The sequence below is a fragment of the Antechinus flavipes genome, chromosome 1 (genome assembly GCF_016432865.1).
Source record: "Antechinus flavipes isolate AdamAnt ecotype Samford, QLD, Australia chromosome 1, AdamAnt_v2, whole genome shotgun sequence".
Classification (NCBI taxonomy): domain Eukaryota; kingdom Metazoa; phylum Chordata; class Mammalia; order Dasyuromorphia; family Dasyuridae; genus Antechinus; species Antechinus flavipes.
Window position 1 is genome coordinate 185,824,102 of NC_067398.1, and position 15,350 is coordinate 185,839,451.

General features: G+C 33.8%; 1 protein-coding gene across 1 annotated transcript in view; it reads right to left on the reverse strand.

Moving 5' to 3' along the window:
• The window catches only part of ELL2 (elongation factor for RNA polymerase II 2), an 86,046-nt gene that overhangs the window by 25,392 nt on the left and 45,304 nt on the right, over positions 1-15,350 (reverse strand). The window contains exons 3-4 of the mRNA XM_051994002.1: positions 7,055-7,176; positions 3,458-3,621 (exon numbers count right to left, since the gene is read on the reverse strand). Of these exons, the coding sequence (XP_051849962.1) occupies positions 3,458-3,621; positions 7,055-7,176 (286 nt within the window). The remainder of the gene's footprint in view (positions 1-3,457; positions 3,622-7,054; positions 7,177-15,350) is intronic.

A 15,350-nucleotide genomic window follows, 5' to 3' on the forward strand; every position in this document is an offset into this window, starting at 1 on the left:
TATATTAAGATGGATACCTAATAGTACTGATCTTCTCCACTCAGATGGAGAGATTCATTCCCATCTCTTACAACTCTCAAAATAAGCAAGTTGAAATAGACAAAATACCATGCCCCAGAAAAGAGTAGATATGGTCAATTTGTTTTTTGAAATTGTTTTTCTGGCTTGGGGTCAGGGTGGAGTAGGAATAAAAGGCAATGGCTTTGGCCAGCACACTGATGCTGGACTTCAAAAATAATGACTAAAAGTAGTATAGAAATACTATAAACATCCATACTGCTCAATGAGCATATAAGCAATGAGGTAAATTATTTAGTACAGCTAAACATGAAATTTTTTGAAAGGCATCATTGCCTTTTAACTTGGCACTCCAGTTAAGGGCATTCTGTTTTATGAAGGCTATACAACTGTTCTAAATATTATTATATTTATTATTATTTTAAATTTATTTTAAAGATTATTTGCTCATGACAAAATGTGGGCGGCTAGTTAGCATTTAAGAGAAAAGAATCTGAAATAAACTTGACCAAATGGTTGAAACGGAAAGATGCGAAAAGATCAGAGAAATATCACCGAAAGAGATGCAATGCCACAAAAAATGAATATAAACGAGATAGCAATGTAGACATCTTAAAAAGCATTAAAGCAGTCTGTCCGGTTTTGAACTCAGAGATGAGAAGAACTGCAGAGAATTCAGAAGAGAGCAATGAAAATGATTAGAAGGTTAGCACAAGTCATAGAGAAAGGTTAAAAAGCCTTAGGGTCATTTAGCCTGGAAAAAAAGAAGCTGAAGAAAGCTGTAACAATAGTATTTAAAAACATGAAAGGATACTCTATGGGTGACTGTAAGTAGCTGGATCAATAAGGATGAGGAAAAAGCCTGAGAAAAACTCAAGTCTATATACATTTATTAAAGTAGCTCTTATGTGCCAGGCTTAGTCTAATAAGAAAAACAATTATGAACAAATAAGACATACAGGATAAGTTGAAGATATCAAGAGAGGGAAGGTACTAGCATTGGAGGATATCAAGAAGGTCTTCTTTGAAAGAAGTGAGATTTTAGCTGGGACTTGGAGGGGAGCCAGCTTTGAAATTCAAACAGAGCATCTTATATTTGCTACTAGCATTGATAGGGAGTCAGTGGAGTTTGCTGAAAAGGTTGAAGACGTGGTCAGATCCTGACAGCCCGGTAAAGGATGGCCTGAAGTGGGGGGAGAGAGATAGAGACTAATAAACAGGCTCTAACAACTGTCTGGTGTGAAATGATAAGAGACCGAACCAGGCTGGGTGGGCAAAGTCAGAGAGAAGGAGGCTTATCTGAGCAAAGTTATGAAGATTCAACAAATTCCTAACACAGAAAAATGAACTAACTGAGGTCCTAAGAAATGTTTCCAAGGGAAATTATTAATTGCAAGGTAGAAAACAACTACAATGTCTACAATGGTTGGGTGCAATCATAACTAAAATAGTACATAAGAAAAAAAGTACCATTGTACACAACAAACACAATGTTCATTGATCTTCATTGAAACAGGAAGATTCAATCTAAAACTCCTGAGTCCTTATATTATCTCTTGAAAGGATGACGCTGCTCACCCATCAATGATGACAAATTATACTGTCCTTTTTTTTCACCTTAACAGTGAAGTAAGCTGGTTATCTTTTAGTATCATTACAATTTTCACTGTGTAGCTTGTTGGAACCTAGGCATTTTAAACTCCATGCAAGCTAACCACAAAGTACTGTTAGAGGAACAAGAAGTCTCTAGTAGTTGAAATCTATTTAATAAGTCTATTTAAAACCTTCAAACCATTCTGATTTGAAGTCAAAGTTTTTAATTAGAAAATCATCACTGATATGCAACCAAGTCCTTAAACCCCTGTCTATTGACCCCTCCTCCTCCTGCTGCAATTGATTTTTATTTTATAATAAATCAAAACATTTCCAACTGGCTTGACCAGGGGTAGAAATTCTTAACTTGCTTTCTATTTTATTCTTCCCACCCTCAAAACCTCTTTGATTCCCTTACAAAGTTCAAATATATATATATTTTAAATATATATATATTTTTGATAAAACTTTTAGGACATGTTAAATAAAGAAGTGATCTATACCACATCCATCTCTAAAACTTTTAGTTAAAAAGGGAGGGGATGAAATAAATGCAATATTTTGAATCTTAATAATACAGCAAGATTAGATAATTGGTACATAAGTTTAATTAGGTCAATTCAGAGGATAAAAGGCGTGAAAGGGACTGGAAGACTTATTTCACTCAGAAGAGGGAAAAAATGCTCTTTGGTGGTTGCCTGCTGAAGAGAGAATTTGGTCCTGTGTGTACAGACACCTGGGGAAGTTATGAATTGTTGTTAAACCAAACCAAGTGTATCTAAGCTAAGCACTAGTTCCCAGGAGCATTGGCCCTGTTCCAAAAAAGTGCCTATTAATGACAGAAGTGTATTTTCTAAACACAGATTGCATTGTAGTTGGCTTACACATAGAAGGAAAAACAGAAGCAGAATTATACTCAGCCATGGAAAGATGAAGATTAAGGAGCTTGGTCCTCACAAGAGGCTGTCACTGCTAGAATTTAAATTTTGAAATTAATACTTCATTTTTAAAAAAAAGTACTTTTGTTGTTAAAAACTGACATAGGGTTAATCCTAATTCCTGATAGTATTGACAGTCATCAAAATGAATATGTCAAGAGGTCTGATAAATACCTATTTCTCTATATCAAGACAAAATAAGGGACATGGATGGCAATCACCTTTATGCCATTCTCATGGTCTTCGCTTCGGTGGCTATGTTAAGTGGAATTGGGGAAGCCTGAATTTTTAGCAAATCTCTTGCCTAACAGATGAAAAAAGTACAAGAATAGATGACTGCCTAAAGAACCGAAGTAATTAGATTTGGTTCCATTAGTGCTTGTACCCTGGGGTTTAGGAAAGGATAGCTTTTGGAGATAAAAATTCCTTTCCAAATTGTTCACTAAAAAGGCAAGGAAAAGTCTGCAATGGGTGAATCACTAAACCAAAAAATAAAAAATAAATCTATTAATAGAGAACCTTTTATTTTAAAAATTATTAAAGTATAAAACAAGAATCACGCAACATTTTTGATTATCAAAATAACATTCTCTGGTGGCAAGGAAGCATACAACACTTCTAATCTATGCCATGTTCTTAGAATTAAAAATATAAATTTTTGTACAGCAATAAACTAAAGGAAAAAAATCACCTTCAACAAAATAAAAACAATTTTTTTTAATAAAACATGGTATTCTTAGGGAATAATTTTCACTACATAAAAATTTGCACAGCCATTTTCCCTGACAATCAATTTCTTTGATTTAATAAATTAATAATTAAAGGGGAATTTATACATGGCAACCTAAGCTACTTCAATCGCTCTTTATGAGAGAGGTTTAAAAAAAAAAAAGGAAGCTCATACACACCTACAAATGGTCCACCAGGTTTTATAACCTTTGTACTTCGGTTACGGGATTCCTCTTCTGCCTGGGTCATTCGTTCTCTTGTCATTTGATAGGAGTCATTTGTTGCACATACTGTAATTTTATCTTGTATAAATCCCAGGCAATTGAGCTGTGAGGCACCAGAACTGTAGAATAACAAAGTAGCTTTGTGAGAGATGACTATTTTAAACTTATTTTTTGATCAGTAGAGGGGCAAGCTAGAAGTTTTAAAATTATTCTCTTCTGATATCTTCCTCTAATTTCTTTTGTACCTCAAATAGAATGGGTAAGACAAATACCTAATAAAGCCGCAAGCCTTTGTGGAGAAATAGAGCCAAATAGGGTTATCCTAGGACTATGGCAACTTATGAGTGCCACATGTGATTAAGAATCCTCTACTCCTGATTTTTCCTAGAACTGAATGAAGTCTGTTTAAAAGCAACTTTTATAAATTCTTTCTTTACAGGACAAATCTTTAGCTGAATAGTGAGACTTAAATTTGTATAAATAATGTTCTAGTTAGTGACAAAATTCTAGCAAGCCAAGGATCCTCAAGCACTTTATACAAATTTATACTTGCCTTTCTACTTAAAATTCACTGATAGGGAATGAATAACTGGTAGCAATTTAACATTTTTAAAAAAGCAACTTTATTCCAAAAATTTTAAACTTTAGCTGCAGATTCTTTAACTTTCTTTAAACAAATAACATCACAGGATGCAACTTTCTTATTCTTTATTATACAAGAGGAAATAGAACTATGGGTTGATTCTTTAAAAACCAGTTTTATAGGTTTAAAAAGTTGTTTTAAGAGCTGGTTCACAAGTGTTAAAATTTGTATTTCTCAAAATGTGTTAGTATCATCTACTAGGTGACATATAGAACTAGAAATCAGCTAAGTGAGAGAAGTTTAACTTGTTTTAATTAGTTTAATTTGTGTTTAAACTTCAAGACTAACATAACATGGAATGACAATGGAGAGAGAGATTTCTGGTGAACATTTTCCTCTAAAGCAATAATACTATGGGTAAAATTCTGTTTGACAGCTAGGGGTATAGGTGCTAACCCTGGAGACAGGAACTCTCAAGTTCAAATATGTCCTTAGACACTATCTAGAACTTTGTGATTTGCAGTTCTAGTAAGAATCAGAGGCAGAGGATTTTTAAGAATGCATGGTGCTCAGTAGAACACTGTATTCAGCAACATCAATACTGTATGATGCAGAACTGAATAACTTAACTATTCTCAGCAATACAATGATCCAAGGCAATCCCAAAGGACTCATGATGAAAAATATTATCATCCTCCAGAGAAAGAAATGAATACAGAGTAAAGCTTACAAATTTTTACTTTTTTTGTTCAGTTTTCTTCCACTAAATGATTAAATATATAAATGTTTTACATGAATACACACGCATAAACTTACATCAGATTGCTTACTGTTCTCAGGGAAGAAGAAAGGAGATAGAATTAGGAACTCAAGAAATTGTTTTTATGTAATTGGGTAAAATATATATATTTTAAAAAGAATCAATCAACAAGTATTTATTAAATTCTTACTACAAGTCAAACAGTAAAGTCAAGAATTGGGGATACAAAAAACAAAACAGACAAGAATACTTCCCCTTCAAGGAGTTCACATTTCAATGCTGGAGATATAACTTTAATGATGTACTTATAAGATACATATAGGTCATCTCAAAGTGAAGGCAGTAGGAACTAGGGAAAGGAAAAAGCCAGTCTACAAAAGGTAGGATTTGAGCTGAGTCTAGAAAAAAAAGCCTAAAGACTGAAGTGAGGAGAAAGTACATTCCAGGCAGTACACCAAGGGAATCAAAAAATCCCTATAATAAAAAACAATACTTCCAAATCTCAGTGGATAAAACTAGTTATATTTCAAGCAAATTCAAAATGAAAATTTTTAGTTAGTCCCTTGGAATTTTTGGTAAAAGGGTGAGACTAGTCTTTTCATATTGCTCAAAGGCCAGTAGTTCATAATTACTGGTAATCAGTGCTAAGAACATTAGAGCTTAGTAATTAAGATTTAAGATAACCATTTTAACATATTTCAGCGAGGTCAAAAGTAAGGGAAAAATCCTCTTAAATATAAGAAATAGCAGAATCTTTAAAGTACCTTTCCCAGTATTATTTTGCTATATGGAATTGCCAAAGTATACATATTGACTAATTTCTGTTAATGATTAGCCTAATAATGTCACATACTTACATAATAAAATGTCATTTGCAAAGGAAGAAATGTTAACTAGAAGTTAAGGTAACATATTGGGATGAAAGACAAGAGACAGATTTTAGCATTAGTGAAAGACCACAATAAATAAATGAAAATCATTGTTTTAATTTTTTTTTTTTTAATCACTGATTGCTTAGAGACTTCCCTAATGTTTTCTTAGGTCTTTCAAAGTATAATTACAATTACAATTGCAATTCAGAATGGCATTTTAGTTTGTGCTTGCTTTAAACATAAACTCCAAACAGCTTCTTGTGGCTCAAGGCCTTACAAAGGGGAACTTGAAAAGAGCCAGTCAGAAGTTAATAAAAGAATCCAGTCAAATTAGTATTTACTGAGGTCAAATTATGAGATAATGAGTAAATATAAGGCAGTCTCTCCTTCAAGTTTACAATGTTGTTCATGAGATAAGTTTTATAGACACAAAAAGATCAGAAATCATAAAAATCAAAGAATATCACCACATGTAAATCACAGAACAGATAACATGCCTATTTATCTATAAATGTCACAGGGTCCCCAATGATGAATATATTAGATACTAAATTAAAGACATAAATTTCTGTTAATTTCACACTGACCACCTTGGTAAGTAAGAATATGTGCCTTAACTACAGTTAAAACCCACTGGTTCTGAAGCCTCCATTTTGTGGAAGAGCCAGTCTTCTTCAAGTACTGTTCCCAACTTCCTTTAGTTTTCACAACCACGTCTTTGCTTCTCCCTCCCCCTTTCCACCTCCTTTTTGCATGTTATCTTCTCCCCATAAGAATGTAAGTTCTTTGGATGCAGGTGTTGTCTGTCATTCTTTTTTGCTTCTATCTGTATCCCTAGATCTTAGCACATAAGTGCTTAATAAATGTCTACTTTTTGCCTTCTTTTTCATGTTTTAAAGTAATATTTCAATTATGTGCATTATTTCTTTACATTGATCCTCAATCCCTAATGTTTTTTTCTTTCCATTAAAAGTAATATATTGGGATATTTACTAAGCACTCCACAAGAATCAGGATTGTGACTTGACTGGCCAACACCAAAAGCTATGTCCTGAGGAGTGGCTTAACCAACTGAAATTTAGGAAGGAAGCACTAAAGTTACTTTATTGATCAGGAAAAGGTATAAGGGCTTATGTCAATTAGAAATAGAATGTTAAGAAATATGAAATATGTAGCCAATTTGCTTTGAAAGTATGCTCTCTATAATGTTAATTAATTTTTTAATAAAAATCTGCTTTACCATCAAAATATTCTAACCACCATTCTACAGTGTAATAAAAGTCCCAGACATAAATACAAATACTTTTCTCTGATCATCACTTAACATATGTACTCACCTTGAGACAGTTTGCTGGATGCAGTCAAAGCTTCCCTGAGGGTTATCTTTGCCAACATTTGACAAGTAGAAGTTAAAGTTATGCACTTCATTTGGAGGATCATTTTTGGGAATTTTGACAAGCTAAAAAAAAAAGGAGAAAAACGTCTCAAATGATAAATTTAGCACAGAAATTTGCTACATCCTAAGAAATATATTACATTGAAACACTTCTGACAGCTAAGTTTAAAAATCACAAAACTGGGCATTTGTCATTTGAAAATAAGTCCTCTGGCATTTTCCAAAGATTCTCACTGTTTTGTAAGTATAACTAATTTCATAAGGTTTGGTAGAAAATGCATATTAGCCAAAAAGGAAGAAATAAAAGTATAGTAACCATTTTAAGTATCCTCTTCTAGGGTAGCAGTATATAAAACACTGGCCCTGGAATCAGGAAGACCTGAGTTCAAATCCAGCTTCAGATACTTAATACTATCTGTGTGACTGTGGACAAGTTGCTCCTCCTTTCCCCAAAATTCTACTCTGGTTTGTTTGATGCTCCTTTGCTGGATTATCAACCACAGGTTTTAATCAAGCAAAGGTCCACTAGGAACCATCTTGGACTCTTTTCTTCTTTTTCTATATACTCTTGGGGAACTCATCAATTTTCATAGGTTCAATGTGGATGATTTTCATGTCTATATATCCAATATACCTTCCTAAATTCCAACCCCATTCTGTCAACAGTTTTGCTGGATGTCCTAGAGGCATTTCAAAATCCACAGAACTCTTATCTTTCTTGGCTTTCTTATGTCTGTTAAAGGTGCCATCATCTGTGGTATGACCCAAGCTATAGTTTCCACAAGTCAATTTTACATCCCTTACAACAACCCATACCCAATCAATTTGAAATTTCTACGGATTCAAGTTCTATAAAATCTCTTGAACTCTTTCCTCTACTCACAGGACAAGTTTCAGAGCCACCATCTCTCACTTAGATCTAGCTATTCTTTTTCCAATCTTTCCTCTTTCCTAAAACCATTGTCTGTATTAATAAAGTGATATTCCTGGAGAGGATTCTGGGAAGATGGTGGAGTAGATTAGTAAATTTCAAGTTCTCCAGATTTCCTCTACAAATGGAACAAATTTGCATCTCAGGGCAAATAGACTGGTGAAAAATCAAGATGACTAGGCGCAGAACAAGGTCCTCCGATACAACAAGAAAGATCTGGAAAACCTAAACTGGGATTAACCTGAAACACTCCATAGAAACATCAAAGGGGAGTCCTGGGGCTAGCTGGGTGTGGCTATAGCCTCAGCAGGAACCACAAATATGGGAAGACTGGGATTCATCTTTAGAGGAAGACATTTAAGTAAAAAGAGATTCTATCCCAAAGAGTAATGTGAAATGGCTCCCTGCTCAGAGAAAATTTATAGAAAAACTCAAAAAATAATTTAAAAATCAAATTAGACTTTCAAAGATGAAAATAACTCTTTGAAAATTAGAATTGGTCAAGGGAAATCTATGAGAGACTAAGAACAAAACAGATTATAAAGAATGAAAAAATAGAAAAGAATGAATTAGAATGTGAAACATTATTTATTTATTTTTTTAAATTTAAATTTTATTTTATTTAATAATAACTTTGTATTGACAGAATCCATGCCAGGGTAATTTTTTACAACATTATCCCTTGCACTCGCTTATGTTTTGTTTTTTCCCCTCCCTCCTTCCACTCCCCCCCCCCCAAGATGGCAAGCAGTCCTATATATGTTAAATATGTTGCAGTATATCCTAGATACAATACATATTTGCAGAACCGAACAGTTCTCCTGTTGCACAGGGAGAATTGGATTCAGAAGGTAAAAATAACTCGGGAAGAAAATCAAAAATGCAAATAGTTCACAGAATGTGAAACATTTTATAAGAAAAACAACAGATCTGGAGAACAAATCCAGAAGAGGAAAATATAAGAATATAATTGGACTACCTTAAAGTTGTGACCAAAAAAAAAAAAGGATCTTGACACAATAATATGATAATAGATACAGCAATGAGAACCTTTGTGGAAAACACATAGGAATGTTATTGCCAAACTTTGAAGTCCCCAGATCTGAGAAAAATTTGCAAGAAACAAGAAAAAAACAATTCAAATAGGCTGCAGTTACAATTAGAATTGTACAAGACAGTCACAATAAAAGACTACAGAGCCTAGAATCAGATCTATTGACAATCAAAAGAACTAGACGTGAGGCCAAAAATATATCTAGCAAAGTTAAAATCAAATGAGGAAAAATGGATATTTAAAGAATTTGCGTAGACATTTTTTTTTTTTAACATGGGAAATGAATATAATGTTTAAGATTCACATCAACAAGAGGGCAGGTTCAAAAGAAAGACTGGGCAGAGTTAAGTAATAATAGTAATCGGGTTATACAAATGAGGTGCAGAGGAAGAACAGACACAGAGGCTTACTGGGCTAGTAGTTCTGAAAACCTACTCATAGGGAATAGATTAAATAGGCAAAACTTCATATATACCATGAAAGGTATAGCACCCTCAAATCTATAAATAAGGGGGGAGGGATAGGTGGTTGAAGAAGACAAGGAAAGGATCCCTGAGGGGAAGGACGGAAGAGGAGATAGATAAGAGTAAGCCAAATTATGGAGCAGAATTTAATGACAGTCAGCAGAGATAGTGTATATGTATCTATATATGTAACATAAATATATCCTTTCTTAACTATAGCCTGCTTGGAGGTGGAGATGGGGATAAAAGGGAGAAAAATAAAGTTATGCAGCAGAGAACAAAAGAACATTTGCAATTGTAAATTGAACATTTACAATTTACAAGGAAGTACAGAAAAGATGGACACTTCTACTTTCATATTATTATACACACACACACACACAACACACACACATATATACACACACACACACACATACATACATACACAGACTTTCTTGATCTGGTAATTTGTTGATACAGATTTTGAATCTTCTCTGGTGTTCTACTGGGCATATAGTAATGTTCTCTTTGTTTTGTATTTATTATTTTGTATTCCTTTTCTTTTTTTTTTAAATAAAATTTTAAAATTTAAAATTCCTTAAGTACAAGTCTGATCATGTCACTTCCCTGCTTGAGAAGCCTCATGGACTCCCTATAGCCAAATACAAACTCTGCTTTGGCACTGCACAATCTGACTCCAACTTATTTTTCAAGACTTCATTTCACATGATTCTTTTCAAAAGGAAGGAGATTTAGCAATTTGCCAAAGGACTCACAGGTATTCTAAGTGTCAGAGCTAAGATCTGAACCAATGTTCTTCAAATCCAGAATTCTTTCCATGACCTGACACAGCTGTTTCTTGACACATGTTGTATCCCAGCTACATCTCACATCCTTGAGGGGACTGTGTTATCTTTTCACTCTAAGCTAATGGAGGCTTAGCACAGAGCTTGGGATATGAGGCATGTACAGAATCATAGAATCTCAGCACTAGAAGGAACCTTGGGGGCTGAGGACTCCAACCTACTTGGAACAAAAAATGTCTTCAAAAACATTCTATATCTGATGAGTAGTCATTTACCTTTTGGTAGGGGGAACCCATTACTTCCTGAGATAGCATATTTTATTTTTGGCCAGGCATACAAATCAAACGTTTACTAATAATTATAAAAACTTAAAAAAATTTTGAAATAATTCATACACATAAAAATTTACCTTTATTAAAGACAAAAGCCAAAATAGGTGTGTTTGTTTATTCTTATAAATCTTGGCAGAATATTATGACCCCATGTTGATATCAATCCTCTCCCTAAAACATGGTGTTCACCTTTGGGCTGACCAAAGTAAAATATATTCTCTTGTCTTGTACATTATATAAATACTACCTCTTCTTCCTCTACCTCCTAACCTCAGATCCAGCCCTCTATCCATTAGGCAATGTTACCATATCTAAACACGGACTTTAGGAATCTTGTGCCACTATCTTGTCCTAAGAAGTCTACAGAAACACAGTTTAAGTGGTTTTTAGATGACATATTGCTGATTAATGCTGAAGTACAATTAAAAAAACTCCAAGTCTCTTTTAGACAAACTGAAAACAAAAACAAAAACAAAAACCAAAAAAAAAAAGGGGGGGGGGGGAGAGGAAGAAAAATGGTGGTTAAGTGAATTAAATTTTGTAATGAAGGTAAATATAGCAGCTTGGACAATGGCTTTTAGTTACTTCACAATTTAGCAAAGGTTGCTAAGATTTAGATAATTTACTATGAAACTTTCAAATACAAATGTATTTTAAACTCTACTTAACCCCATATTTTTGAACAAGAGAATGACAAGGTAGTCTAGTCTAGCCTTTTAATTGAGGAAACTAAGATTTTGGAAGGTGAAATGATTCACTCAAAAGTTATATAGATAGTATGTACTAACTCTTGGAATAATAAATTCCATAATTTTATTGCTACCAATATAAACCAGCACTTTAAAACATTTTTTCCTATCCTTTTCAAGTTTCCAGGATGTCCCCTAGTTCTAGTATTTTGAGACTTTGAACAACCTGTTTTCATACTATGCACTATTAACTTAAATGTCGCCATGATTTTATAAACACAGGAAGGAGAATGTCAAAGTAAGACTGAAGAAAAAAAAAATCTATTCCTGTATACTGGTGAAATAATTTCTTTTCAAGAAAAAGGAGATTTAGCAATTTGCCAAAGGCACTTTAATCAACCAGTGAATCAATTAAATTATTAATCAATCATAACAATATAAATTATTAATTATAATAGCAACACAATCATCATCATCATCATTATTATTATTATTGAGTAATATTAGCTTGGTAGGAGTCACTATCGTTAAGTCTTTACCTCTTAATAGAGAAATGATCTCTTCTTCCCTAGAAAACATCACCAGAAATTCATATTCCTATAGTCCTCAGGGTTATAAAATAGTGGCACAGGATTCCTAAAGTCCAAGTTTGGATAAGGTAGCATGGCTCAATGGACAAAGAAGTGGATCTAGAGTGGATCTAATGGAAGGAGAAGGAGGAGTAGGAGTACTAAGTATATAAATGCTTATATAGCACTTTCAGATTTGCAAAACACTTTATAGATCTCATTTAATCCTAATGAGGTGGGTCTATTATCCCCATTTTATAAATAGAAAAACAGGCAAACTGCTTTACTATCTGTCCACTCTATCCATAAGTGTTCATCTCTGACACTAGTTATGTAAACCTGGGGCAAGTTAATTAACCTATCTAGGTCTTATTTTATGCATCTGAAAAAGTGGATTAATGAATGATATCACACAAATCTACTTAATCAGGGATTACTATAAAGCTTAAGTAAGTTAATGAATGTAAAGCATTGGGCAAATTTATACAATATTATGAAAAGATTGGTTTACAATGATGATAATTTCAATGGAAAATTTATGGACTTAAGGTACCCTTAGTACACCTCTGGAGTCTGGTTTCATCAACCAGTGTTGATCATATCAAAACACTTGCAATACTACTCATTAAATAAAACCCATCTCCCCTAATTTGGCTTCAAGGCTGCTCATAACCTGACAACCCTATTAACCCTCTCCAGTTTTATCTCATTAACAACTTTCATGGATTCTAAACCAGTTATTCTCAAAGTGAATTTTTTATATGTTATTACAAATAAAAGAAAATTTATAATTTTGTTTAACATACCTTTTATTTTTCCTATGTATGTAACATTCTAAGTACATTACTTCAAAAATAAACAAACCTTGCCTATTCCATATACTCAATCATCTCAACTTGGAAAAAGCTCAACAAAAATGGCTATTACTGAAGGCAAACTGTGCACGCTTGAATTTCCTGACTTTCCTGTAGTGTTGCCAACATAAATGTTCAGTGTGCTATAATTTCTCACAACAAAAGATTCTGTACTGTAAGCAAAAAAAAAAAAAAAAAAAAAAAAAAGTTGAAAATTACTGCTCTGCCTTCTAACAAAAGTAGCTTACTTGACATTCCCTGAATATATTCCATACTTTCCTGTCTCTGTATCTCATCACTCATGGTTCATTGAGGCACATAATGCTCCCCACCCTCAGCTTATTGTTATTTTACATATTCTTCAAGAAGCTTTCAACTATCTCCCAACTTGAAGTAATTTAGTCTTCAAGTGATTTGACATTTTTGATGACTCTAGTGCTATTAGATATGTTAATATACTAATTTATGAGTTACTTCTATTCTTTCTTACCAACTATAAATTCCTCTAGGGAAGGGGTTAGGTCAGATTATTTTGATGAGCCAACAGCACTATAGGGTTCAACAGACAAGTAAGTAGAAAGGTAAATAGAGCACTGGACTTAAGAGTCCAAGTTCAAATCTGGTCTCCAGACATTAATTATGTCATCCGTGGCAGATCATGTAAACTCTCTGCCTCAATTTCCTCAACTGTAAAATGATGATAATAGTACCTACTTTTTAGAGCTGTGATGAGTTGAAGATAAATATCTCTCTTCCCCAAAATATAAACCATTATTAGTATTACCATCCCTCTGGATCATAACTATGCTTTACACAAGTCAACAAGCATTTAATTAATCACCTATTATGTGGCAGACATTGTGTTAAGCACTAAGATTTTGTTTTGTTCTCACCTTTCTCCAAAATAACCTCTTCTACAAAAAACTGGATTTCCTTTTGAACTCTTTTCTACTTTACTAATTATGACCTAATTAACCAATAGGCAAATATTTATTAAGCTCCTACCATGTTTGTGGCATTATGAAGAGCACTAGGAATATAAAGAGGCAAAAACTAGTTCCTACCCTCAAAAAGTTTACAATTAAATGGAGGAAACAATATGCAAATAAATATATAAACCAAAGTATATGAAGGGTAAGTAGAAAGCAATTAACGAGGGAAAGTACAGCAATAAGGAATGACTGGGAAACATTTCCAATAGGAGGTGGGAGTTTAGTTGGAATTTCGATGGAAATCAGGAGGATTAGTAGTTGGACTAGAAGAGAGAGAGGGAGGAGGAGAGCATTCCAGTCACAGAAGATTGCCAGAGAATTGCCTGAAGCAGAGAGATAGTGTCTTGTTTGTGGAAAAGCTAGGAGATCCATGTTACTACAATAAAGAATACATGGCAAGGAGTAAAGTGTTAAGATGACCAGAAAAGTAGGAGGGGGCTAGGATATGAAGGGCTTTGAATAGTAAACAGAACATTTGGTACTTCATCCTGGAGGTGATATAAAGGGAGCCACTAATTTATTAAGATAGAGACAAGGTTGGCTCTATATGTCAGAAAAATCCTTTTGGTGACTGACTGGAAATTGGAGTGGGGACTTGAGACGGGTGGACTCACAAGCAGGCATGGGGTGATGAGAGCTTCAATTAGAGTGGTAGCAATGTCAGGAGAGAAAGGAAAGTATTAATTTAATAATTCATTGATGCTTTTTTCTCCTTTAATAGCATTGTTTCTATCATCCTTGATTCTGTTTTGTCTTGAACACAATTAACACTTCTAATAACTCCACAAAAACTCTTCCCTACATAATAAAACAAGTGAATTATTTGGGGTTTTTTGTCACGTCTAACTCTTCATGATACCATTTGAGTTTTCTTGACAAAAAATGGTGAGGTTGTCCTTTTGCTTCTCAGTTCATTTTACAGATAAGGAACTGAGATAAAACAGGGTGAAGTGACTTGCCCAGATCACACAGCTGGTTAAGTGTCTGAAGCCAGATGAATTCATGTCCTCCTGATTCTGGGTCCAGTGATCCATGTCCTGACCACTTAGTACCCAACAAATGAATATATGATCAGGCAAAAGAAACATATACATCAGGTTTGTTTGAAAAAAAAAAATCTCATTCTTCATTTCCAACCTCCTGCCAGGAGGCATAAGAAACATCATTCACTATCCTAGAGTCTTTGAAGCTCATAATTGGTCAGTTTCATTGATAATAGTTCTTAAGTCTTTCATGGAAATTTTCCTTTATAGTGTTGTATTGATTACACACAATATTTTTCTGTTTCAGTGTCTTCATTCTGCATCAATTCGTAGAAATCTGTTCTTGTTCTGAATCTTTATTTCACTGCGCAATAATATTCCATTATATCCATATGTTATGGGCCAGAACTCTGAACTTCTTACAAGGTACTAACTAAGTAGAATTGATGAGACAATGGTTATCTAGTTTAGTATGGTTCAGTATGATTGATTTAATCTTACAACAAATAATGGTTTCCTAGAGATATAATGATTGGTTTATACTCAGTGTGAAGCATATAAGCAGAGACCGAGAGCCACAG